The 25870-nt window shown below is 33.2% G+C and overlaps 3 protein-coding genes across 3 annotated transcripts in view; 2 read left to right on the top strand and 1 right to left on the bottom strand.

Moving 5' to 3' along the window:
- LOC107445399 (organic cation transporter 1-like) overlaps nt 1-10344 on the top strand; it is a 46710-nt gene extending 36366 nt beyond the window's left edge. Inside the window, exons 6-10 of the mRNA XM_043039687.2 lie at nt 992-1092; nt 3985-4190; nt 6045-6226; nt 8489-8652; nt 10181-10344. Of these exons, the coding sequence (XP_042895621.2) occupies nt 992-1092; nt 3985-4190; nt 6045-6226; nt 8489-8652; nt 10181-10262 (735 nt within the window). The 3' untranslated portion in view covers nt 10263-10344. The remainder of the gene's footprint in view (nt 1-991; nt 1093-3984; nt 4191-6044; nt 6227-8488; nt 8653-10180) is intronic.
- A 3132-nt stretch (nt 10345-13476) lies between these two features.
- On the top strand, nt 13477-14319 carry LOC122268875 (zinc finger BED domain-containing protein 5-like). The gene has a single exon (XM_043039651.2). The coding sequence runs from the start codon at nt 13477-13479 to the stop codon at nt 14317-14319; it is 843 nt and encodes a 280-aa protein (XP_042895585.2).
- A 2016-nt stretch (nt 14320-16335) lies between these two features.
- The window catches only part of LOC107445407 (immunoglobulin superfamily DCC subclass member 4-like), a 21390-nt gene continuing 11855 nt past the window's right edge, over nt 16336-25870 (bottom strand). Inside the window, exons 4-6 of the mRNA XM_043039674.2 lie at nt 24675-24821; nt 22550-22797; nt 16336-16664 (exon numbers count right to left, since the gene is read on the bottom strand). Coding sequence (XP_042895608.1) covers nt 16476-16664; nt 22550-22797; nt 24675-24821 — 584 coding nt within the window. The 3' untranslated portion in view covers nt 16336-16475. The remainder of the gene's footprint in view (nt 16665-22549; nt 22798-24674; nt 24822-25870) is intronic.

Genomic DNA, 25870 nt, shown 5'->3' with positions numbered 1-25870 from the left:
TCAACAATCACATAGTCACTTTGGTGAATGTTCGAAATATTTGTTATATTTCATTCCCCGGTGAGTGTCAACAATCACATAGTCACTTTGGTGAATGTTCGAAATATTTGTTATATTTCATTCCCCGGTGAGTGTCAACAATCACATAGTCACTTTGGTGAATGTTCGAAATATTTGTTATATTTCATTCCCCGGTGAGTGTCAACAATCACATAGTCACTTTGGTGAATGTTCGAAATATTTGTTATATTTCATTCCCCGGTGAGTGTCAACAATCACATAGTCACTTTGGTGAATGTTCGAAATATTTGTAATATTTCATTCCCCGGTGAGTGTCAACAATCACATAGTCACTTTGGTGAATGTTCGAAATATTTGTCATATTTCATTCCCCGGTGAATGTCAACAATCACATAGTCACTTTGGTGAATGTTCGAAATATTTGTTATATTTGATTTGATATTAAGTTATTCATTGATATTATATTTATTCGATATTTTTATATCTGCTGAAGATAGATAAAGAGAAACATTAGTGTTCGGAGTACTGGTTACCGAGCAATGGTACCATGCAATGGCACTTGGGGAATACGGGGCAATGGCATTTGGTCTTGAAAAATATTGATGTAGGGCATACCGGACAAATGTATACCAGGCAGTGGCACTGGGACTTAAAAAAGCATCAGTGTAAGGTATACGGGCAAATGCATACCGGAAGGGGCTTTTAACTAGGCCTAGTATATATTTCGGACATTTACCAAAGCCACTATGCGATTGTCAACATTCACCGATGGAAGTCAACAACAACCAATTTCGGTCATTCTCAGTAACATATACTTTATAGCTTTTGTCAGGAAATACTAATTTAAATGTGTCAATGACTATCATTGATTTAAAATGTTTAATGAATATTGCTGATTTAAAGTTTTTAATGACTATTATTGATTGTTTGGGTTGCAGTAAGAATAATATTTTCGCATTTTCTTTTCCAGAATACCAAAGAAGAAGAAGCGAAAGAGGACAAAAGTTTCTTCTCCTTCATGTTGAAACATCCTAGATTGAGAAAGCATTTCCTAATCCTCACCTTCAGTTGGTAAGCAATAAAAGATTTCTCTTTATATCCATCAAGATGTTCTTCAAACACCGTTCTTCATATATACTTTCAGACTTTTTGCCCATAAAGGATCTTATATTTTATTTTATAACCATCGTTGAACAGCCGACCCAATTTTTTGGGTTTACGACAGCTAATGTTCATCTTTTTTCTGCACACTTTTGCTTTGAAGTATCGCGCATTCAAGGCGCATGTCAATTACAAGGCAATTCCACAAATCGCACATCTCAAGAATGCACGACAGAATCAAGCTCTGTGGTCATAAGTAAGACATAAGAAGCAGAAGCATTATCTTTTAAAACATTTTGTCTCTTAGCTAAACTCATTTTCTTATGTTAAAAAACAGTCTGGGCTAGAGTGCTGCTTTACTTAACAAAAATCGCAGGATTTCTTTCTTGTGTTGCTGCAGTTAGTAACCCAGCGGCAGTTCGGTGTTCTGTACATGGAAACTTTTAAGTCTGGTTTTTTCCCTTCCATTTATCTTCTTTTCTTCATCTGTTCTAAGACCAAAACTTCTCATCGCCAATGATATCCTTTCTTCACCTTCTACTTCAGTTTTAAGGAAATTCATAAAATTGTTTAAACGCTCGTTCACTTCGGTTAGTGCAACAGAAGCATTGTTCCTAAGCCATGCTTTTAAGAGTTTTTTTCTTTCTGGAAAGCAGGATTCAACCATAAGATACAAAATTGAGCCTCATTTATCTGTAGTAACTCCCAAAGTTTCAAGAGTCCGCCTGTTCGATTCAAATGCCCTTTCAAGTGCCAGAAAATGCCCTTTGTTTGCACAGAAAATACTAATTTAATTAGTTCTCTAACATATTCTTAAACCAGAAGATCATCTATTCCAAAACGTAATATCAAACTATCTACTGCTTTACTATAATTAGTTCCGGGTTGCGGAAATAAATACCTTTTTTACAAAGATATTCTTGATTTGATAAAAAGGTCTTTCCCAATGCTTAACCTGTACTGTTATTATTGCGATTTTGACTTTATTTGCTTTCTAAATTATGAGTTACTGTTGAAAAGCTTCGTTAAATGAATCAGAACCTAACATTCAGCTTCATGCACAAAGTGATGAATGCAAAAATTGTATTTGAAATGCATCCGTCCGTTTGGTAAGCGAAAATTTTAAATTACATTGTGAACTCACCCAATTTGTTATAATAATGTACTTTTAATTTAAACGTTATTTCAAAAAATAATTACTTAGAAAAATGATTTATGTTCAGTAATAGATCTTTTAATAGTATCATAAGGGAAATATTTGGACGTGGGAAGTGGCGGAACAAGTGTTCTTTTTAGTACACAAGTGTTCTTTTTAGTATTTTTAGTTGAATAATTTCAACTGCTCAACTGTTTTTTCTATGCCAAGAAACAACAATTATTGCGAAGGCTCAGGGAACCGTGATGGCTCAGGGAAAAGAGCCTTCAAACGAAGTGAACCGAGTTCGGATCCCAGCAAAAACTGGTCGATACGAATTCCGCATCCAGCTTGCACCGACCACAGTGCTGACGTGAAATATCCTCGGTGGTAGAAGGATCATGGGTTAAAGTCCCTTTGCCGTGAGGCTAACCATAGGATGTTCTCGTGGTCTTCCTTTCCATGTAACGCAAATGCGGGTTAGTTCCATCAAAAAAAGTCTTCCGTGAAGGCAAATTTCTCCGAATACTGGATCCAAGAGTTCCCTTGTCTTCTGGATTGGGTTCAAAATTACGAGGTTACAAAGTTGAATATTAGTAGGCGTAAACCCAAATATTCAACTAGCTGTTCAACGACGGTTATAAAATAAAATAAAATAAAGTCATCGGCACAGAGTAACAGGAGAATTCCGGAGGGAAGGTTGATTGAAGCAGTTGAAAAGTTTGTAAAAAATTAGGGTGAAGAGAATTTTACATAAAAAGAAAATAATCATAATATTAAACAGTGAAGATGTGGTACGATAGGCTCATCTTCAAAGAAATGGTCATTTTTTTCCTTAATAATTTATTTTGTATAAAAGATATATGAACGGTTGACTGAATGTAAACAATAACGAGATTCGTAAAACCGGAAGAAATTTAGAAAACTTTCGGTGTGTGTATCCCTCTGCTTATAGCTATGCTTACGAAGCGATGCGTGAGCAGGCTTCATATTCTAGGAATTTTTATTCTTATAATTCGAATTTAAATGTGTGCGCAATTTTACCATTTATAAGAGTTTTCTGAAATTTATAAGTTCTAATAGGCCGTGAGCCTAGAAAATTTTTTAAAAAATAATATCGCAACATAAATAAAGAGTAAGGTTTGCCATGTGTTGAGTGTTATCGCTTATTTGGGTACATTTGTGTAAAATAGCGCCGTTTGTTAATTTTTGCGTAGCATCATAGTAAGTTTACGGAATCTTCCGAATTCATTTATTGTTTGTTTCGTTGAAAGTTAAATTGAAAGTTAAATTGAAAGAACGCGTTAAATTTAAAACACTACAAGCACAAAAATATTGGATGGCGCGCTTTTTCAAGCTTAGAGCACTTTTTCATTGCACGACACGATACCGACAAAACGGATCCGATTGTCGGCGAACGACTTAGGGTCAAGTAATGTAAGTTATGGTAACCAATTAGGCGAAAAAATCAATCGGAAACTGTAACCCGAAAGTCTTACGACAAATTTTGACTCCTAGCGACATCTGTGCTTAGCTTTATAAGGTCAATCATCCATAAGTGCTATTCATAACTCTTTTCTATTGTTTCTTTTAAAAATTTAAATAAAATGTAACATAGTTCTTTTTTTTTTTAAAGTGGAATTTTGTCTTTTATTTTAGCCATTTAAGTATACGATTAACCGTAACAAGATATACATTTTATATTTCTTAACTTTTTTTAAAAACAGGACAGCCAACACACTGGCTTACTTGGGATTCCAATATAATGTGGTCCACTTAGCAGGTAATGTATTCGTGAACTATTTTCTCCTGTCTCTAGTGGAGGCACCTGGAAATGCCCTCTTCTGGTATTCCATGGAGAAGATAGGAAGAAGGTGGAGTGCCACCATTGGATTTTTCACCATCGCCCTCTGCTGTCTCCTACCTCTATCGGGTGAGCAAAACATATTTCCACTCCTAAAATAAAAATTGTTCGAAAAAAGTGCTTTCAAAAATTTATAAAAGGAAAATAATTACGTTCAAAAAAACTTTCACAGCAAATTGATGTGCGTATATATGCATATTTTGTCTCAGAGTTCTTTGTTCCAACTTAAAACTGCAACTAAGATGACCCTGCAAGTCTTTTTTTTAATCGTTTTTTACCCCGTTGCACTTTAATGTAATGTTATACCTGCAAGTGACGTAGTGTGGGTATCTCGATTCTGATTGGTTATTGATAGCGTGGCATTTGTTTACGTTAGCAACTGTTTTTTTCATTCTATTTCAAGTAAGCCAAACCCGTCAAGTACCAATTCTCTTAAGTGATACATTCTAAATTCTTTCACAAAGGTTCTTTCTATAAGATTTCAATTTTTTCACTGTATATTTACACTGGGACTTAGAACGAAGACAGCCACGAAGCCACGTGGATCATAATTAAAGTAATTATGTTGCCAGGTACACAAAAGTTGCCAGGTACACAAAACAAAAATATATCACGGTTACAATATAATACATAACAAATTATAAATTCAAGTTAAGTAAAAGTTATTTCAACTAATTCTATGTGCTACACGGCTTTGTATTTAATTAATTTATTGTCAATTAACATTCTAACTTATGCAGAGAAACTTAGCTGAACTTTAACCCCTTAACGATCGGTAAATTTTCAAGAAAACGGTCATAAAAGTGTCTATTTTGCCAAATACACGTATTTGATTAGAACTAGTATCTAGTTTAAAATAAACTAACTATTTACAATTACCTTCAAAATATCCTGGTACTGCTATTTGGTGTGTAAAATGAGAAATAAAATGTTTTCTGGGCAAAAGAAATGAATTATTAGTTTTATTCCTATTGGCGCATTACTATTGAACACTCCAGCCCGTCAATATCACGGGAACGAGAAATAGCGAGCGAAAACTCACCCCGTCATTTTCACGGGAGCGAGAAGGAAGGGGTTAATACGCCATTTTGCTTATAAAGATAATAAATATTAGCTTATAATAAAGATTATTAGATTTAGTATGACACAAATAAAGTAAAAAAAAAAAGCGAAAATATCAATAACAGATCAGGTGCTATGATACTTCGCGGTTCAAAATAGTCACCTATATGGCGGCTGTTCACCCATGTAATCGGATACAGCAAATCTAAATCAAAAGTGGCTCAAAGATTGTGTGGAAAAGAATGACGCTACTTAATCTAGCTAATCCAGGCTTCTATTTCAAGCCGCCACCGGGAATCGAACCCCAGGCTTTCACAATGAGAATAGATATTTAATTTACAGAATATTTTCCAGAGATCAAGTCCTAGCCATTTCTTTTCTTTAACTTTGTGTTCTAAGTGTTAGAGTTATTGTTNAGATAATAAAGATTAGCTTATAATAAAGATTATTAGATTTAGTATGACACAAATAAAGTTAAAAAAAAAGCGAAAATAACAGTAACAGATCGGGTGCAATGATACTTCGTCGTTCAAAATAGTCACCAATATGGCGGCTGTTCACCCATGTAATCGGATACAGCAAATCTAAATCAAAAGTGACTCAAAGATTGTGTGGAAAAGAATGACACTACTTAATCTAGCTAATCCAGGCTCTTATTTCAAGCCGCCACCGGGAATCGAACCCCAGGCTTTCACAATGAGAATAGATATTTAATTTACAGAATATTTTCCAGAGATCAAGTCCTAGCCATTTCTTTTCTTTAACTTTGTGTTCTAAGTGTTAGAGTTATTGTTTTATTTTTAAAGTAAAATATTTCAAGCTCCCCACATGTACTTAAATATGTTTTGATATCATTTATAGGCGTGGAGTATTCTGATGTAGCCAGTTCAATTATAGGAAAGTTAATCACTTCTGGACTCTTTATGAATGTTGACCAGCAAGGTTGCGAACTCTTTCCTACCGTTGCCAGATCCTTGGGAGTCGGAACTGGAAAATCTATATCCATGATTATCGTCCTATTCACACCATTTGTGGCATATCTTGTGAGTATTAAGCATTATATGATATAACTTCTTAAAAACGAGAATGCTTTTGACGATAAATAGGCTATATAATAGAGAGATTTCGCAAATTTACGTTACCTTCAGTACGCAAGATTTATACACCGGATATGTTAGATACACTGGATATAATTTCCACCCCTAATATTACAAACAAATAAAGAAAATTTTTATGAACCCTCATAATTTGAATTGATCAAAGTTAAAATAATCAATAATCAATCTTTTTGTAAATATTTAGCAGTCACAGGAATTTTTTTTTAAGTTGGAAATTTAGAGAGCTATTGTGACAGTGTATTTTAATTTTGGCTTCCTCAAAAACTGGAACCCTGCGACTCTCATGCTTTTATCATTGCAGAAACAGATGGAACTTACTCAAACACAAATCAATTTGCTATAATAATATACTACTAGTGACATACTAATAGTGATGTTCTAATATTGATATACTAATACTGATATACTAATATATTTATAATGATAACATAAATCGAAATTTGAAAATCGGCTACGCTACTCCAAACACATAGTAGTAATTCCTGGGAATACGTTATCTATCTATATTATATAAAACGCTAATACGTACGTATGTATCAATAAAACCGATGATATTTCTTTTCTCGCGCTGGCAACAGTTTTCATTTTTAATTGATTGGATTCGGCCCGCAGGAGCACGTAGTGAGCATCATATGGCTAATCCATGTTATATAAAACGCTAATACGTTTCAATTGATAGGTTTCGGCGCGCAAGAGCACGTAGTGAGCATCATATGTCTATCTATCTCCGATTGTCACCGAGAAAAAAACGGTTGGTTGGTTATGAGTACTGAAATAGTTCCTTTTCATTGGCAGAAATGAGAAGTGCTATGCTATTGCTATTTTATTTTGAATTATATTATATAAAACGCTAATACGTATGTATCAATAAAACCGATCCACTGAGGTCCACTTTCAATGGATCCCGCCCCACGTCGATATCCACGGCAGCGAGTTGGCTGACACTCTTGCAAAGAAGGGACTACACCATCCAGTCCCCTCCACCTCAGAGCTTACATATCTTGAACTTTTTGCAAGGCAAAAGGCCCAGAACAAACAAAAGTGGCTGCTTCCACCTATTCACTACTGGTATAAAGCAAAAAGACCAGGACTCTCTCTATCTCTCCCTGGTGACAGGCAAACCAACACCTGCTTATCCCGACTGGCCAGTGGACACCTGAAAAGTCTCACATTTTCTGCAAATCAAAAAATCTTTCCTCTTTGCCCTAAATGCCAACAAAACCAGGCATCACCTGNTTTGCAATTTCAAATTAATATTGAAATGTACAGGTTTAGAATTTTCTACAGTGAAAAGTTTTCGGAACTTCAGTGTTCAAAAAAGTATACAAAAGCTAGACGTTAAGAACGTATCCAATGAGCGAGCAAAGCGTACCATCTGGTACCATCTGCATGTAACGATGCTTGATTTGTCTATGTCACTATACTCTGTTGCAAAATAAGAAAAGATCATCGCGGTATAGGATTTAAGTTATCATACGTGACTGCATATAGTTCCCTTTTATTTCGTCATCAATCTATACAAATATTAAAAAATTTAGAAACAGTTTAAAAGAAGTTAAACGCGTCAAACAGAAATTTAATTCGGGATATTTTTAACGATATATATCACTGAATTATTAAAAAAAATGGTTACAGATTCGAAGTCTTGTTAGACTCTAGACTTGGCGACATATTTCAATAAATAAGGAAAACACTCGCTCTTGAATAAGAAACAACTGTACGATGTTACGAGAGCATTGGCTTTGATTAGACCACTGAAAATGGAGCGTCTTATGCTGACAACACCCTTAATAAATCAAATGCGAGATAGAGAATTTTTACTTTTGTTTCGTCGTTGAAGAAAATCATCTTCAAAAAACACTATTTATTGTTCTTTAATCAGTTTCTTTAAATGCGAACAGAAAGTATTATTTAAATATAATACTATAATTTTACGGGAAATAAGAAACATTATTTTTTATTCACCAAGTTTTTATTTTTTCATCTCATACGATTTAAGAAAGAAAGCAAAGAGAAGGCTGTGAAACGTCGTTTCAAGAGTTGGTGATGTTGATATGCGTCCAAACTGGAACCTTGGCTTCCATTTGGCTTGCACTTAGATGCAAATAGGTTCTCTTTACAGGGATAATGGTTTTTTCATAACTTGCAACAGAGTACAATGATGTTGTTTCACACTGTTTTTTCCAGAGCAACTATGGGAAGATCATCCCATTCCTTATCATAGGATCGGTGTGTCTGTTGGCCTCCGTCCTTTCCTCCTTCCTTCCAGAAACACTGAGTAAGAACTTACCTCAAAGTTACTCGGATGCAGAAAACTTTGGATTGGATCAAGAGTACTTCTCTTTCAACAGGTACAGTCTACACATCATTTGAAATGAATAAAACATTCTTTTTTTGTTTTTGATTTATGGATTGAAAATTTTGGTAGCTACATAAGTGTAGTACTTATAAAACTAGAAGGCAGAACACCCTGTTCGCAACCACTCGCCAATCCCCAATAGTTGCTCCACAATTATTTTTTGGTTACTTCACACACACACACACAAAAATCGAGAAACTCTCTATAATATAAAAATTGACTTATAATGTAAAGTAAACAACTATACTGACTGTCAATAAAAAATACAAAAAGTAAATCAAAATTTCAAATGCATCAAATTATTTCAAAGTGGCATAGAAGAATACATGAATTCTGGTCTCCAACCTTCAAGAATTACTAAAATTTAATGTAATGCATATTTATGCATCGGTTGGTAATTCTTTAATAAAATTAATGTAATGCGAGTGACACAGCCTCTTTAATTCAATTCAAAGTGAATCTTACTGGATGACAGATGCTACATCCCCCTTCATAATTAATTTAAACAGAATTTATAAGAACAAAATGTTTCAAACTAATAACTTAAATTTCTTAAATAATTGCATAATAATAACAAAACTAGTTGAAAAAAAAAGTCCTGCAGAGGACTGATCGTAAGGACGCAGTTTCCAGTAGAGCATCGAGGTCAAACATCACTGGCTGCGGTTAGTAACCGGGTGGTTGACCACTTTGATCAGCCTGCGTACGGACCGAGGATGCGCGGTATGGGTCCTTGTTAAACTGTTCTACCGTAAAGTGCTTTACTTCACGTGCAGGTCGTCGGGCTACCACAGGGGAGACATCAACTCTCATGAGGATCAAAATTTGCTATGGCATGTCTTCGGATCATCCTCAAGGATGCTTCCCAGACAGTCGCCAATAGCCTATTGTGCAGCTCTAGAGCGACGTAAATAAAGTACCTAGCTACCTTAAAGTTTAGAGAAAAAAGAGTTCGTGCAAACCTAGAGTAAACCATGAAGTTTTCAATGCTGAAACAAATTTAGGCAAGATTGCTTCCCAACTGTGTAATCCTACAATAATTTGCTTGCACTTCATGGTTTGCTCTAGGTCTAAAGGAACTCATTTTTCTATACTTAAAAGTTAAAACTACTTTTGTTTGTGAAACAGACTTTGCCATGAAATATTTCTCCCACCGTTCAGTGCCCTCTTAACTTATCAGTGTGGTCAATAAACACCAGCCTTAATATATTTTTAGGAAGCGTTCTTCAAAATTAATTGAGTTAAAAACTATTTTATCAAAATCAAACTGAGAAAAAAATTAAATTGATTAAAAATTATCTCGATTAACAAGGATTGGATAATCCGACTCCAGTTAATCTAACCTACTAAAACTTTATTAGTTATGCTTGTCGATTGAGAGTTTTTTTTATGGTAACTTCAAAGCAACACCGAAAAACAATTCTAATATTATAATTGTGTTACAGTAAGCGCTTAATATTAAACTTTTTTTATGTATTTTTTAAATTCATATCAGAATTAAATTCTATTATATATTTTAGGAAAAAGAAACCTGTTCCGGAAGCGACTGTATACGCCATAGAAGTTAAAGATCCAAACATTATATACAGCATCCGGTTATGAAGAATGTCTGTAGAATATTCTATCATTATCTCTAATTCATTTTTTTTCCATTTAATCATGTATAATAAAAATTATTTTCACATTTGAAGTTTACTAAGTTACAGCAGAACATTAAAGCTTATTTAGTCTCCCTGTTAATTAAACCAGAGGTGGGGATTAAATCCACGGTCTTTATTAGCAATAATTCAGTACTTCATTAGGCTTGGCTTAGCTAGGCCTTGACGATACGTTACGTCATCACTTTAGGGCTAGCTATCAATAATGTCCGTCATGTAGGTCGCTCAGCGACCATAATATTTTCTTTAAAAATATTTTTAATAGAATTTTTTTTAATCTAGCCATTTCAATTTCATCTAATACTCGGAACAGCGAGATCAAAATTCTAAAATATTATGTATTTTTTAAAATTAGAAAAATAGGGCGAAATTACTAGAGTATTAATATAACATATGAGGAAATGAAAAATACGAAGAAATTACTATATAATGTCAATAAAAAATCGCTATAAAAGTAAAGTGTATGTTTCTAGACACTAAAATCGCAACGCATCCTCTTCAGGTTTCGAAGAACGCGATAAAAAGAATCGGACTTGATTTTAAATTAAATTTTGATTCAAAAGATGTATCATACAAACCAGCAATTAGTTTACTTTTTCGGACAAAATGTGTTATAGAAATTCTACTAACTTAATATAATGTGAAACCTTCATAAACATTTTATGTATTTTTTAAAAACCTAATAAAAAAACATTTTTTGAGCTGACAAATGATCCAACGCCGTGCTGACAAACTTTCAACACTATTTGCATGATTCACTAATCTACAGCCTAAAGTAGTACGTACATCCTTCAAGCTTAGCTAGCTGAATGGTGTGGTACGTATTAATAAGGACGAGCTAACCTTAAGCAGCATTGTAGCATTTAAGTACCCCGCTAAACCTAACGTGGTGGTGGAACATACCACAAAGGCTGAATTAATTTTAACGCGGTGCTTCAGGCATACCATTGAGGCTGCTTATGCAAAGCGTGGACGAGCTTGCATAAGTGCGTCTACAACTAACAAAAGTTCAAACATTAACGCACTAATATGTTACAACACTACGTTAGGCTTAGCTTAGTCTTAATGATATATTACACAACCGCGTTGGGCTTATCTAGGTCTTAATAATATGCTACACCATCCCGAAAGAAAAGCTAAGCCTTAATGATATGTTACATAGCTATGGCAGGCTTAGCTAGGCCTTAATGATACGTTACACCACCACGTTAGGCTTAGCTAAGCCTTACGGATATGTTACAAAACAAAGTTAGGCATAACTAGGCCTTATTAATGTGTCTCACAGCTCCACGTTAGATGTACCTAGGCGCAATGATGCATGTCACACTACCAAGTTATGTTTAGCTGGGGCACAATCATATATTACACCACAACGTTAAGCTTAGCTAGGCTTTAATGTCCTGTTACATCACCAAGTTAGGCTTTGCAGTCCTTAATGATGTGTTATCCAACCACGTTCGGTTTATCTACGCCTAAATGATATGTTGCACCTCCCCGATCAGGTTCAGCTAAGCCTAAATTATATGTAATACCACCTCGTTAAATTTAGTTACACATTAATGATATGTTACACTACCTTATTAGGCTTAGCTAGACTTTGATGATATGTTCTAGCATGCATTAAATATTATATAATTATAGTGCGCATTAATAGGGCGTATAACCAATACATTAAGCTTTACTAATGGTATAACTAACCACTGTATCTGTCTACGCTGAATCAAAATATTACTTTTCTATCACCACGTTATGAGCTTAGCCAAGAAGTTAGAGGTAATCACTACCAACAGATTAATTCTAGTTAGGTTTTAATGTTACTTCCTAACCTTCATGCATTCTGTAGATCAGCGTTTTCCAAACTGGGAGGCGCGCCTCCCTAGGGAGGCGCGGACTAGTCTAAAGGGAGCCGCGAAAATTAGTCACAGTGAACAATTTTCCAAATTACTGCTAAAGTTTTCTATGTAAAAAATGAGAGAATAAATGAAAAAATACCATCGTGCTTTATCGCGCATAGTTCAACTAAACATTTCGTAACTTAGCATCCATATACCTAGACGTCCTAGACCCCGGCAAATCTTTTGAACCAAGGCCGTCGTTAATTTGGCGACACTAGCGCCACTCGACCGACACAACTCAACAAAAGCCAGATGCGCGCGCACTAACGCCACTTGATGCCACACATCCAGAGAAGATCGACGCACGTTTAGCTCACCAATTTGTTTCGTGTCACAGCTAATATTTAATTGGTTCAGCAGTGTTAGGTTGTGTTTCTATTGTTATTGACGAGATTGCTCACTGATCATAATAATAAGTAATTTAATTGTTTCATTTTTTTAGAATAATATAATATTATTCCTAATATTTCCAGACAAATGGATAAGTTTTTGATAGGATATAAGCGAAAATCCACTAATAATGAAGATTCTGATGCTGGCACAAGTAGTGGGAATACCAGCCACAAGGAAGAGGAAGGAAGAACTCCCAAGACAAGGAAATACGACTTATCCTATTTATCGTTCGGATTTACTAATATTATTAACGATAATGTGGAAAAACCAATGTGTTTGTTGTGTTCAAAAGTTTTGGCCGCTGATAGTATGAGACCCGGCAAATTGAAACGGCACCTTGAAACTATTCATTCTGAATACGTTGGTAAGCCCCAAGAATTTTTTCAAAGAAAATTGGATGAGTTATCTAAAAACAAGCAAAATTTCAAAAAAATTGTTCATATTCCATCAAATGCATTACTAGCATCATACCTAGTGTCGTACAGAATCGCGCAATGTAAAAAACCCCACACAATAGCAGAAACCTTAGTTTTGCCAGCAGCCATATGGTCAAAACAATGTTTGGCCAATCTTATGCGAATCAGCTGCGACAAATACCGCTTGCTGATAATACAATTGGCAGAAGAATTGATGATATATCTGAAGATCTTTGTGACCAATTAGTTTCACGAATGCGTACTTCAAAATTCGCCGTACAAGTAGATGAAGCTACTGATGTAGCTAAAGACGCACATTTAATTGCATATGTTCGATATGTTGACGATACTAATATAATTGAAGATATCTTATTTTGCGAACCAATTCCTGACAGAGCCACATACAATGAAATTTTCAAAATAATAGACAGATTTTTTTAATGAGAACGACATAATGTGGAATAATTGCATTGGGCTCTGTACTGACTGTGCACAATCAATGGCGGGACACAAAACTGGTCTTCAAACACTAGTTAAAATGAAAACACCTGAGGTTCTCTGGAAGCACTGCATGCTCCACAGAGCAGCTCTCGTATCAAAAGCTATAAGCGAGGAACTTAACAATGTTTTTGCAAAAGTAACGAAAGTTATAAATTACATAAAAAACAGTCCATTAAAAGCAAGGTTGATCGCAAAACTGTGTGAAGATATGCGAGCTAATTACACGTCACTTCTGTACTATTGTGAAGTGCGCTGGCTATCTCGTACAAAAGTGATTCAAAGTGTACTTGAACTCAAAGAAGAAATTGCTATGTTTCTCGAGGAAAATCATAAAGAAGACGGCAATATGTTTAGGGATGATAATTTTATCGTTAAACTTACATATTTGGTTGACATTTTTGAAAAATTGAGTGCTCTTAATAAATCAATGCAAGGACCTCAAATGCATTTGCTTATACAAAAAGACAAAGTGGAAGCATTTATTAAAAAAGTGGAGCTATGGAAATCAAATTTGCAAAAAAATAAGATTGACATGTTTCCACGTTTAAATTTATGCACTCGAGATAACATAGAAGCACACAAAAATCTCTTTGTGGAACACTTGAATGGTTTGTTGCTTCAATTTTCGAATTATTTTGGTGATCTTGATTTTACAAAGTTTGCGCGGATACAGAATCCATTTATCGACAAGGAAGATGATGAATTTGGATTGACAAGTATTGAAAAAGAAAAATTTATTGAATTATCTTGTGATTCTACATTAAAACATAAATTTCAGACTGTATCTCTGGTTTAATTGTGGTTGAATCTTCATACAGAATATAACACTTTGTCAAACGAAGCTTTGAAAGTACTGCTGCCGTTCGCAATATCAGATTTATGCGAAACGGGATTTTCAGCCTTGGCTGCAATGAAATCCAAATATCGAGCTCGTTTAGTTGTAGAAAAGAGCTACTATATCGTCACAAACACCAAGATTTGATAAACTTTGTACTAATAGACAAGCACATCCATCTCATTAAAAACAATAATAAAATATCGTTTTCCATTAGTTTGTATGAATAAATTTTATAAGAGTAAAAATGTTTGTGCTTTTATCTTATGAAATCTTCAGGGGGGGGCGCCAAATTATTAAATATTTTTAAGGGAGGCGTAGTAACATCAAGTTTGGAAACCACTGCTGTAGATGATGAAGAGGAGAAAAGAGAATTCATCGAAAAAGTTGAGAGAGATTAATTGTTCAGACTGTGTCCAGAGAGGGTCGTAGGGTTGTGCCCGAAGCCAAAAGAACAGTAGAGGCGTTTTAAATTGTTCTTTCAACTAATAGCTTGTTTTCTCTTCATTTGTAAACAATCAACTTAAAGAACGTTATATATTAGTCTTGATCAAGACAGACAAGAAAAATTACAAAATAACAGAGAGAGAAAAAATATATATTCAGGATTACAGATAAAATCGATTATCGAAACCACTAAATCTTAAGCGTAAAATCCAATCTATTGTTAGTAATAGATGAACTAGGGCAAAAATGTACACATCTCGTAAAAGAATAAAAAGGAAGAAATAAAGACAAGCGCTATTTGTTGCTATGATGTGTACATTCATCAACTACTTTATTTCCATTAGGTGTTATTGCATTGTGAGAAGAAGTTTGAAATATATTTGAGAGTTACGTTGTGAATTCATCCCATATACGTTAAGAGGGTCAGCAAATAAATTAGTGCAGCACCCTAAAATTGCTGTCAACTTCTGAGACATACTTTGAAAAGACGCGAAACATTTGAAATAAAGGGGATACCTGCAAGTGACGTAGTGTGGGTATCTCGATTTTCATTGGTTGTTGAAAGTGGGAATTTGTTTACGTTAGCAACTGTTCCTTCCATTGTATTTCGAATAAGCCAAGACAGTCAAGTATCAATTCTCTTGAGTGACACATTCTAAAGTCTTTCATAAAAATTCTTTCGCAAAGATTTCAATAATTTCTCTATATATTTACACAGAGACTTAACACAAAGACAGGCACTAAGCCATGTGGAACATAAACATACTAATTATGCTTCGAAGTTGCCAGGAGCACAAAACAAAAATATATCATGGTTACGCAAATCTAAGTAAAAGAAGTAGACTATTAGTAGATTAATTCTACGCGCGATACGGTTCTGTATTTAATTAACTTATCGTTAATTAACATTCTAACTTATGTAGAGAAACTTGGCTCATATGTATGCATACACATACGTCATTTGGCTGATAAAGATTTGCTGGCTCTGACTTCATAGGTTACATGTGTGGGTATGGGAGATCTTCTTCCTGAGGTGCAAGTACCCAATTCTTTATTTAGAAATATCACAAGAGTTACCTTAGTAATTTTTAACCCTTATTAAGTAAGAAATTATAAAAATATAAATACATAGGTGGAAGCGACTGACTTTAGTTTAACTGTATTTTTAGCGTTTATATGCCGTATTTTTAATTTTTAGCACTTATAGTATAACACATAACTTTTTAAAAATGAATCCACTTTGTGTTAAAAGTGCCCTTTTCTGCTGGCTGCGATTCGTTTTAAATCGTTTGTTTTAAATATCAGCTACATTTACACCAACAAAACATTTTGGTAAATTGTTCCAGTTTATATCAGAGTTTTTACTCTCTCCGCCATTGTGTAAAGCAAAAATTCATTTATCGTAAGAAACTGAAATAAATGTTCAATAAAATTTTTGGGACCATGGTTGGAACATGGAAAATATTACCGAAACTTTTCTTTTTATTAAAAAAATAAATAATAACTCGAACAACAAATGATTAAAGTCAGTTTTATAAGCTAATTTTATTTTTTATATTTGCATAAGATAAAAGTAAGTTGAAAAATTCCAATTTCCAATTTTTGGATAAAAAAAGGAAGAGATATGCACAATATTTAAGAGTTTGAAAGATGGTACAAAAATGAGAAATTTAATTTATATATATTTTGTTTTTGAAAGGTTCTCCATATCCTGCTGACGTGTGAGCTGTGAGACTTATTTCATACCATTGTTTGCTAAAGAGATTGGCTAGTGTGTATTGGGAACCAAAGCACACTGGTATTTCAATGGTGGCGTGGCATTCATTGTATTTCCAAGATCTTCCGCCAACCATGCTTACCTGAAAAAATAATAAGAAACAGAATTACTTTCATGCAAACGTCTGGTTTCATTGGGGGGGAGGGGGAAAGAAAGTTGCTTTACTCTTTGTTAATCGACTAAAGGTCTCAAGTTCACGCGATTGATCCTCTCTTTGCAATTTTCCGTTTTTCCGTAGTTTCGGCAAATTTTGCTTTTCCCTAATGCAGATATAGTGCGCAAAATTAAAAACGGACCACCCTGAGTAACTTTTGATCTAATGATCGGATCTTCACGTTCTAGGACTCAATCTTAATAGCTCAAAAGCGGGGGGGGGACTTCGAATATACCATTTAATTAGCCCAGACGATATTTTTAATTACAAAATCAGACACATAAATATACCTTTCTTTCAAGGGATTCAGATTTTTCACCCCCAAAATATAAGGGGTAGCCTCAACCTGGGAAATAGGGTCCCCATAGTTTGATCACGAGAGAAATTCAAAGTTGAAACCCTAATGTTAATTTTATTTTTTTGCGTATTTCGCCATATCTCGCGAAGTTTCAAAGCGAATTGAAAAATCTTTGCACACAATTATAAAATTCGTATATCCAAAGATACATCCATGCAAAAAATAAATTTTAATAAATATTTACTATTTTTTATTATTTTATTTAAAGATGGTCGTAAAATTTTTGACTTATAAGGCACATTAAATTCTTGCATCATTTTAAAGTATCTGATTTTACATAGCAATTTACAAAATTTGAGCAAAATCTGTGGAAAAGTTCGTGAGAAATCAAATTTAAAATGTACAACTTTTTTAAAATTCGATTTCTCAGGAACTATTCAGCCGATTTCACTCAAATTTTGTGTTTCGCCATGTAAATCTAGATACTTTAGAATGTAAAAAATTTTATACCTTTCTCTTATTCTTATTTTATAAAATTCTTTCGACTATTGCTAAATAAAATAATAGAAAATAGTAAATATTTACTAACATTAATTTATTGCGTGGATTTATTTTCAAGATGTGGCAAACATTTCTTGAGATATGGCGAAATGCGCAAAAAATTAAATTAACATTAAGGGGTCTATACTTTAAATCGCTCTCCTGACCAAACTATGGGGACCCTTTTTCCCTGATTGCTGCTACTCTCCTAGCTTGGGTGTCAAAAATCCGAATCAGTCGCAAGAAAGGTATGTTTATTCAGAGAAAGTACGTTTTTGTGTCTGATTTCGTAACTTAAAATATCGTCATTACAAATTATTTAGCATATTCGATGTCACATCCTCAAATCATTAAGATTGATTCCTAGGATGTGAAGATCCGATCATTAGATCAAAAACTATTCAAGGTAGCCTGTTTTTTATTTTGCACACGTTACATTCCAACTTCTTATTGATACATTATGTTGTGGGAGAAACGCAAGATGTGTCATATAACCATAATTCTGGTGAGGGGAAATTGTGCAACCTTGAGGTCACCCATTCTGTTTACAAAGAGCATAATAGAGAGATAGCACTTTTATGCACTGTAATGGTGAATGATTTTTTAAAAAATCTATGAAAGATAAATGGAGAGAAGTAGAAATATACTGTTAGCTGTATGTCACTAAAGCAGAACCAGTTTTATTTTTTCCTCATAGAATTTTAAAATTGGTTTCAAAGTTTGTCAACAGATGGTGCTGTTCATTGACAAAAAACTAATAAACAATGTTTTTAACCTTTTAAATATCGATTTCAAATTTTTTTCATACAGAAAGTCATTTTTATGGCAGCCTACTCTTTTTACTACCGTTGATAGTATTATAATTTTTTTCCTTAAATTTGGACTCTCTTCCTGCCTTTAGTTTCCGGAACACTTGCCTTCAGTCCTGGGTGATCTGGGGTTTATCCAAATTATCAGATTTTCACGTGCGAAGACTCAACCTTAATAGCTCAGGGTTCCAACAGTAAAAGTGCAAATTAATAAGTGTAAGACGATATTTTGAGTTTCATAACTTCAAATATCGTCTTACACTTATCCCTGTTTATTTCATAATAAACAGGGACAAAAACGTACTTTTTCTGAATATAAAGATACCTTTTAATTCTACTCTCAAAATAAGGTAGCCGTAATCTGGGAAATAGGTAAGGAGAGGTAATAAGTTTTGATCACTTAATGTTAATTATACTTTTTGAGCAATTCTCCAATTTTTTGGAAACTTTTTAAGCACAACCTAAACTTTTTTTTCCTAATCTAAAAATCGTTTCTTTTTTTCAGATACACTTTTTTTCTCTATTTAGTACTATGTCATAAATAATTAGGAGTTAATTATTTTCACGTTTTATAACAATGTTCACAAAATTTTGAATTACAAGAAATTTTATGCAACTTAAAAAAAAATAATTTAAATGACAAACTGACAGAATACAAAATTTAAACACAAGTAATCGATTTCTGCTTACACAAAATTACAAAAATCGTTTAACCAAAGAAATTCCATCTAAACAATAATTTTCAATTAATATTTCTCATTGTTTTTATTGCTATTGTTGTTATCGGTGGCCGTTAAAGCACTGGGAGTGCGATTGACCCTGTTTTCCAGTAGCGCCATCTATGGGCTCAGAATTCGACTTCTGCCACAGCCATATGTCACACACGTTTTTAGGGCGGACCCATTCATTCCTCATAGATTATAATTTTGACCTGAACAAGAGAACGATCATACTCCAATTCAGTATCCCCAGAGGTATTGATTTGTTATGGGAACTTGGAGGACTTTGTGACTCAACTGATTTAATGTGCACCAGTCACCATTTATTACACGGGATTCTTCGACCGGCTGCATTAAAACAGCCGTTCTCATGAACGAGAATCCAGCTCCCTACCAACCAGGCTATACCGGTCTCATTATTTTTAATATTAATTGAAAATAGCTCTGATTAATATAAAAACACATTTTTTTCCCGAATATATTTAATTTTCAATTGACAAATATGGCGAAATCACAAATTATGTAAAAATATGTTAAATGGGAAATATGTTTAAATCACAAATTCCAAAATTGGATCGAAATCGATAAAATTGTTTCTGAGTAAGAGTTTCAAAAAATATTTTTAAATTTTTCTTTCTCAAAAACTATTTGACCATTGAGTTCCTTTTTCAAATTTTATTTAGAAAGGATAAACAGATGTAAAAGTTCACATACTTCAAAATTTTTTAATTTATTATTAATTAAAATTTTAGTAAATAGTTATTAAATCTAATTTTTAGCATGGAATAATCAGCATAGATTTGAATTTTATAATTCGGTACGAATTTTTTTTTAATTCTTTTCATTAGCTCTGTCGATTTGGCGAAATATTCATTAGGTGAAAATTACATCACGTACCCCAAACAATCGGTTGCTCTCCCGACTAAACTTTTGGGTTTATATTTTTTAGATTGCGACTAACCACCATATCTTGATTATCAAAATCTAAATCCGTTGTTGTTCTTGTTGTCATAGGCCATTAAGGAAAAATGGTGCTATTTTTCATGTTTTCCAGAGGCGCCACCTATGGCCAAGAATCTGAATTCTGCCACACCTATACGTCACACCTGTTTATAGGGCGGACCCATTCGCACATTCATTCATTCATCCACAGATCGTAATTTTAACCTGAACCAGAGAACGATCAATCCAGAATTCATAACCCTTAGAGGTATAATTTGTTACGGGAACATGGAGGACTTTGTAACCCGACAGACTTGTCGTGCTCCAGTCTCCATTTTACTACACGAAGAGTCTTCGGCCTGCTGGATTACAACTCCCGTTTTCACGAACGTGAGTCCACCACCCTGCCAACCAGACTATCCCTCTAAATCCGCTGAAATAAAGGTAAGTTTATTCAGTAAAAGTGCGTTTTTGTGTCTGATATCCTAACTTAATTCATAATGAAGAATTAATTAATTATTTTAGGCTAATCGTTAGAACAATTAAGAGAACTTAGTTGGTGAGATTTAGAATCAAAATTATTCAGGCTGACATTTATTTTCTTGGATAACTTCATTGATGTGAATGGTACTCATTATTTTCGTCAGGGCCTGATCCAGAAATGCCGGGCCCTAGTTTCAGAACTGATAGAGGCCTCCTAGTTGTTACTTTAAACAAAATTTATCCGTTGTATAATAGTGTAGTGCTTTGTAGTGGGGTCACAGTACCTTTGCAACAATTTTTTAAAATAAAGGTATAATCATTCATTGAGGATGCGTTACATGCTCATTTAAGTTATAATCAATAATTTATCTTCAAAAAGAAATTAAACTGTTTAATTTTTTTTAAATTTTAAAAAAAGTTGAAAAAATTCTAAATTTTTAAATCCCTAAGGCTTTTTTATTTTAACATATTTTCAAAAAAAGTTTTTTTCATAGTGCTTGCAATATTTATCTTAATAATTTTGTGCATTCATTTGTTGATATATCAATTAGAATATTTTTTATAGATTATTTTGTAAAAAAGTAGAAAAAAAAGGGTAAAAATTCCTGTTAGGTATATATAACATGCTGTAAAAATTGTAATACCTCATAAAATGCTTATTCCATGCACAGTTTAAATAAGTGTATTATACTCAAGATAAAAAAGTTTACTTCAAAGCTTTATCTTAAATAGAAAAAATTCCTTAGGGATTTAATTAAGATTAAGACACAAAATTATCATCTATGCGAAAAAGCACTTTAAAGTCAGACTGCTGAGCAAGTTTCTGTATTAGAACAATTTAAAATCATTCATAACTTTTTTAAAAATGTAGATAGAGAGATGAATTTTTTTCTGTACATTTGAAATACTTTGAAGTTTTATTATAAGCAATAAAAAAAAATTTGGTATTTTTGTCATTTTTTGGGTACTGTGACCCCTTAAATTATTTATAACATAAATAAATTATAATATATTAGTAAATTTGAGCTTATATCTATTTCGATCTTTGCTAACTCATAATTCTAATAAACTATTCTTAAGGAAATACACACAAAAAAATTCTTTGTTACACTTAGGGGACCCCAGAAATGGATGGATCACTTGGCCAGGCCTTATGATAAATCAGACACTGCGATGAACAATTTCATTTAGTAATTAAAATTATACTTACACTTATGTATGACACATGATATCTGTACACTTTTGTGTCTGATTTCGCTACTCAATTGATAGTTAGCACTAATTAACTAAAGCATTTAAGTTCAGTCGTATAAACTTCTAAGAGCGTCAAAATGAGAACAAATGTTGTTATTTTTCTTCTCAATTTCATTGCAATGATTAATTGTTCAATGAATAGTACTCACGCGTAACTATCATTACAATTATTCAATTTAAATTCACTAGTATATAAAGCATTTTAACTCGATTCCACACGGAGGTAGCTTTTAATAGATGACGGTTGACATTGGCGGTAACCAACACCCCACATTTATTCCTTTTTCGAATGTGATAGGAACACGCCTACCGAGACAGAAACGCCCACCTCGATGCAAACATGCTTAGTTCGATGGATGGAACATTATGATCAGTCAACTTGCTATTTATGACTGCGACATTGTCTGCCTCACGCTGTTGCTGCTCAGTCTCGATCACACACAACGGCGGCCTGTACACACACTTGACTGCTAATTGCAACATATGAGCGACCACGCCCACAACTGTGGTCTTAATACAGCTCTCACGATCAGACCTCAAAGCCCGGTGAACTTAATTCAGCTCTTCAGGCCTCTCGCAAAACGGCAATGAATTAACTAGTGATATCCATTGATCAAATTCTATATCAGATAAGATTGTGGCGAGGGAGTAATCTAGTATAACTACAGTTATTCCATTCACATTCACTGGTGTGTAATACATGTTAACTCGATTCTATTAGAAGGTATCTTTTGAGGGATGACGGTCGACTGTCCCCACAATACTTACACTAGTGTAGGTCAAAATGTATTTGTCGATGGTTTTCCTCACGAAGTCATCAAATATTCGAAACCAAGAGAATGTCAAGATGCCATCATTCAGCTTATGGAATATGACCTCTGGTCTGGCGGGTAAAAGAACTACAGTCAGATTCAAGGTCCACTCTTTGTTTTCTTCGCCCCTCGCTCCTCGAGAAAAATTGAAGCTATACAGACCACTGGGTGTTAATCCACTGATGGTTATTTCCTTACTTTTGTCTAAGTAATGGAGAAAAAATATTAATATGTGATGGTTTTTGAGAGATAGCACTTCATAGCGGTAGCACTATAATATGCTAAGAATTTATAAATAGAATTGACGTCTCAAGATTACGTGATTTCCCCTCTCTCCGCAATTTTCCCCTTTCCATTGCAATCGTTTCAATAACTCTCTTGCGTCTTCCCCCACTCAAGTACTTCTAACTGAAACGTACTGTCATGGAGAAAAAGCAAATGTTGTCGGAATCATGGTAACGGAGAGGGAAAAAGTACAGAGAGTGGGGAAATCGCGCATCCTATTCTATTTATAAAGAGAAAATGTTAACTTTAAACACTACAAGTATTTATTATTAGTTTTACGCGTGACTAAATATCCAGCATAAGCTGTGATTATCTCTACAGAAATAAACAATAAGAAATCTTTCTGGCAAATTCTTTAGGTCAAAAACTCATCTTATTTGAGCAACTTTAAGAACTGTGAGTTGAATAAAGTTGACAAAAATGAGCTTTGTTAATCATTATTTTTACGCGTAACAACTTGCTCTGCTTACGCTGTAACGATCTCTACAGATCGCAAAAATAATGAATTTGTCAGTTTGTCTACATTAGAAATTTATTATATTTCAGTTAACTTTAAAAATTATAATTAACTATAAAGTGTAATTTTTAGTATTTTTTGCACTGTCTATGATATTTATATGACATATTTCCTCACATTTTGGTCAGGAAACAAAATTCCCTAAACTCAAATAATAAGATATTTTCGTGTCATAAAACTGTCCAAAATATTACTTGAATGAAATTTCTAACCTTCCTAATAATTTTCATAAATTTTTTTTAAAAAAAATCCTACATATGAGAGCCTACTTATATTTTTACATATTTAATCGCTTTATTAAGGTATGCAATTAAAGCAATTATATATTTTTTAAATTTTTTATATCTTATTTTTTTTGTGCCGAAAATTATCCAATAAACTGGATGCTGGTTTAGGACGACAATCATATTAAGATTTCGTCAATAAAAGAGCTATGAATTTGCGTAAAATTATTTTTTCATTTATTCTTTTCTATAATATTCTATTCCATAAGGTGAATTACATGGGCTACTGTAATAAGTGATACATGGCTAAAATGTCATCATATATAACGTGATAACATACAGTAATCCCATATACAGTATCCAATGAAAGTGTGAGTTATATACTCTACAGTAATAAATTTGGCGAGAAGATATTATAAAGATATCGTCACTAAAACTGTGTATCAATACAGTTTAATTGTTAATTTTTATAATATTCTATTCCATAGTTTGAGTTACATGGGCTACTTTAACATGTGGTTGCAGTATTACAGTGCATGGGAATGTAGGTTACATGCTCTTCTGTAATATATTTTCCTGGAGGATATTATATTAAGATATCGTCAATAAAACAGTAGTGTATCAATGCAGTTTAATTTTTAATTTTTACAATATTCTATTCCATAGTTTGAGTTACATACGCTTCTTTAATATGTGATTACAGTACATGGCTAATTTGTAATAACATATAGTGTGATGACATACACTAATCACACGCACACAATATCCCATGTAAATGTGAGTTACATGGGCATCTGTAATATATGGGATAAGAATTTTTCCTTTTTCTTTTTTTTCTTCATATTTTTCGAATTTAAAAAAGAAGTGTGACACGCGATGGGTATAATTTCAGCAAATACGTATTTGGTAAGAGCAATTCCTTTTAGTTCCTTCGTGTTCTCCGCATATTTACCCTCTCTTTACATTTTACATTTTTAATATACAATACCTCTGCAATGCACTATAGAATGATAACAGCATTCAATAAAATAACAATATAGAACAGTAACATGTACCTGTAACATTAAATCTATAATAATATATTGTTTTCTCATAGATTTCACTGTATTTCAGGGAATACTTCCCATCATTTAATTCATCAACAATCTTAAATTTCACGCTCGTATCTGTGACTTTCAGCACTTGAATGCTCGATTCCTCTTCTGCAAAGAACAAAACGAATATAATTTTTACTTCCACTATTGCTAGTGCATATTATGACAGATGAACACTAAAAACAGAAAAATATTTCAATATTTTTTAATGACGTTTTTTTATTTATTTCAAAAAGCTTAACATTTCCTTTTCGCTGTTTTGGGTGTTTAATTTAATGTTAAATTTTGTTTTGGTGCGCAAGAAATGTAAAACTTAGAATCTTGAAATTACGAAATTGCATAGGAAGTAGGATGGAATAAAATAATTCAACATTCGATTAGAGAATTATTAGCTGTAAAACTTACAGCAAAAATCACCGTACTGGCTGTAGTGAAGACCACAAAGAATGCAACTACAGACTTGAAATTTGGCGAGCTAAAGAGGAAATTTGGCGAGAAGTTAGCACGAGTTTTTTCGAAAAATTTGTAATTTTAAGAGCTTTTTTTTTGTAAATTTTTAGCCAACTTATTTTATTTTACGTTGCATTTTGTTTTTTTCCGAGAAAAAATATAAGAGTTAGAAGCTTGAAACCACGAATGTGTACAGAAAACTGTACAAGAAGTATAATGGACATTAACATTTGGTAATTATCTAGTTTTAAATTTGTTGTAAAAAATAACCATTAAAGGACCTGAAAGAATCGTTTTCATTTATGAACTTAACGCTAGTTTTTTTAATTTTTAATCGTAATTCCACTTTGTCTGAAATAATTTTAAGTATTATATAATTTTAAGTGTTTTTTCGTGAGTTTTTTTCGCTTTGTTTTAGTGATAATTACTTATCTATTCTTCTAGAAAAATCCATTTATCTCTCTCTAAATCTTCAGATTATAAGCTTGCTTTTAATTGGATAATAAAAATAAGAAGAAATGAATAAAGGAAATGAGATTATGTGTTGCCAGATATAAATCTTAATATTTGCATAGAAATTTTTAGAAAATATAAAAGACTCAGGAAAGATAAAAGTCGTTTCTAATTTTGTTATGCGATTATCATTATGTTTTGTTACAATTTAAATTGATTCTTATTTATTACTTCTGCCTCACGCTGTTGCTGCT

The sequence above is a fragment of the Parasteatoda tepidariorum genome, chromosome 5 (genome assembly GCF_043381705.1).
Source record: "Parasteatoda tepidariorum isolate YZ-2023 chromosome 5, CAS_Ptep_4.0, whole genome shotgun sequence".
Taxonomy (NCBI): domain Eukaryota; kingdom Metazoa; phylum Arthropoda; class Arachnida; order Araneae; family Theridiidae; genus Parasteatoda; species Parasteatoda tepidariorum.
This window is presented reverse-complemented; position numbering and strand designations above follow the sequence as displayed.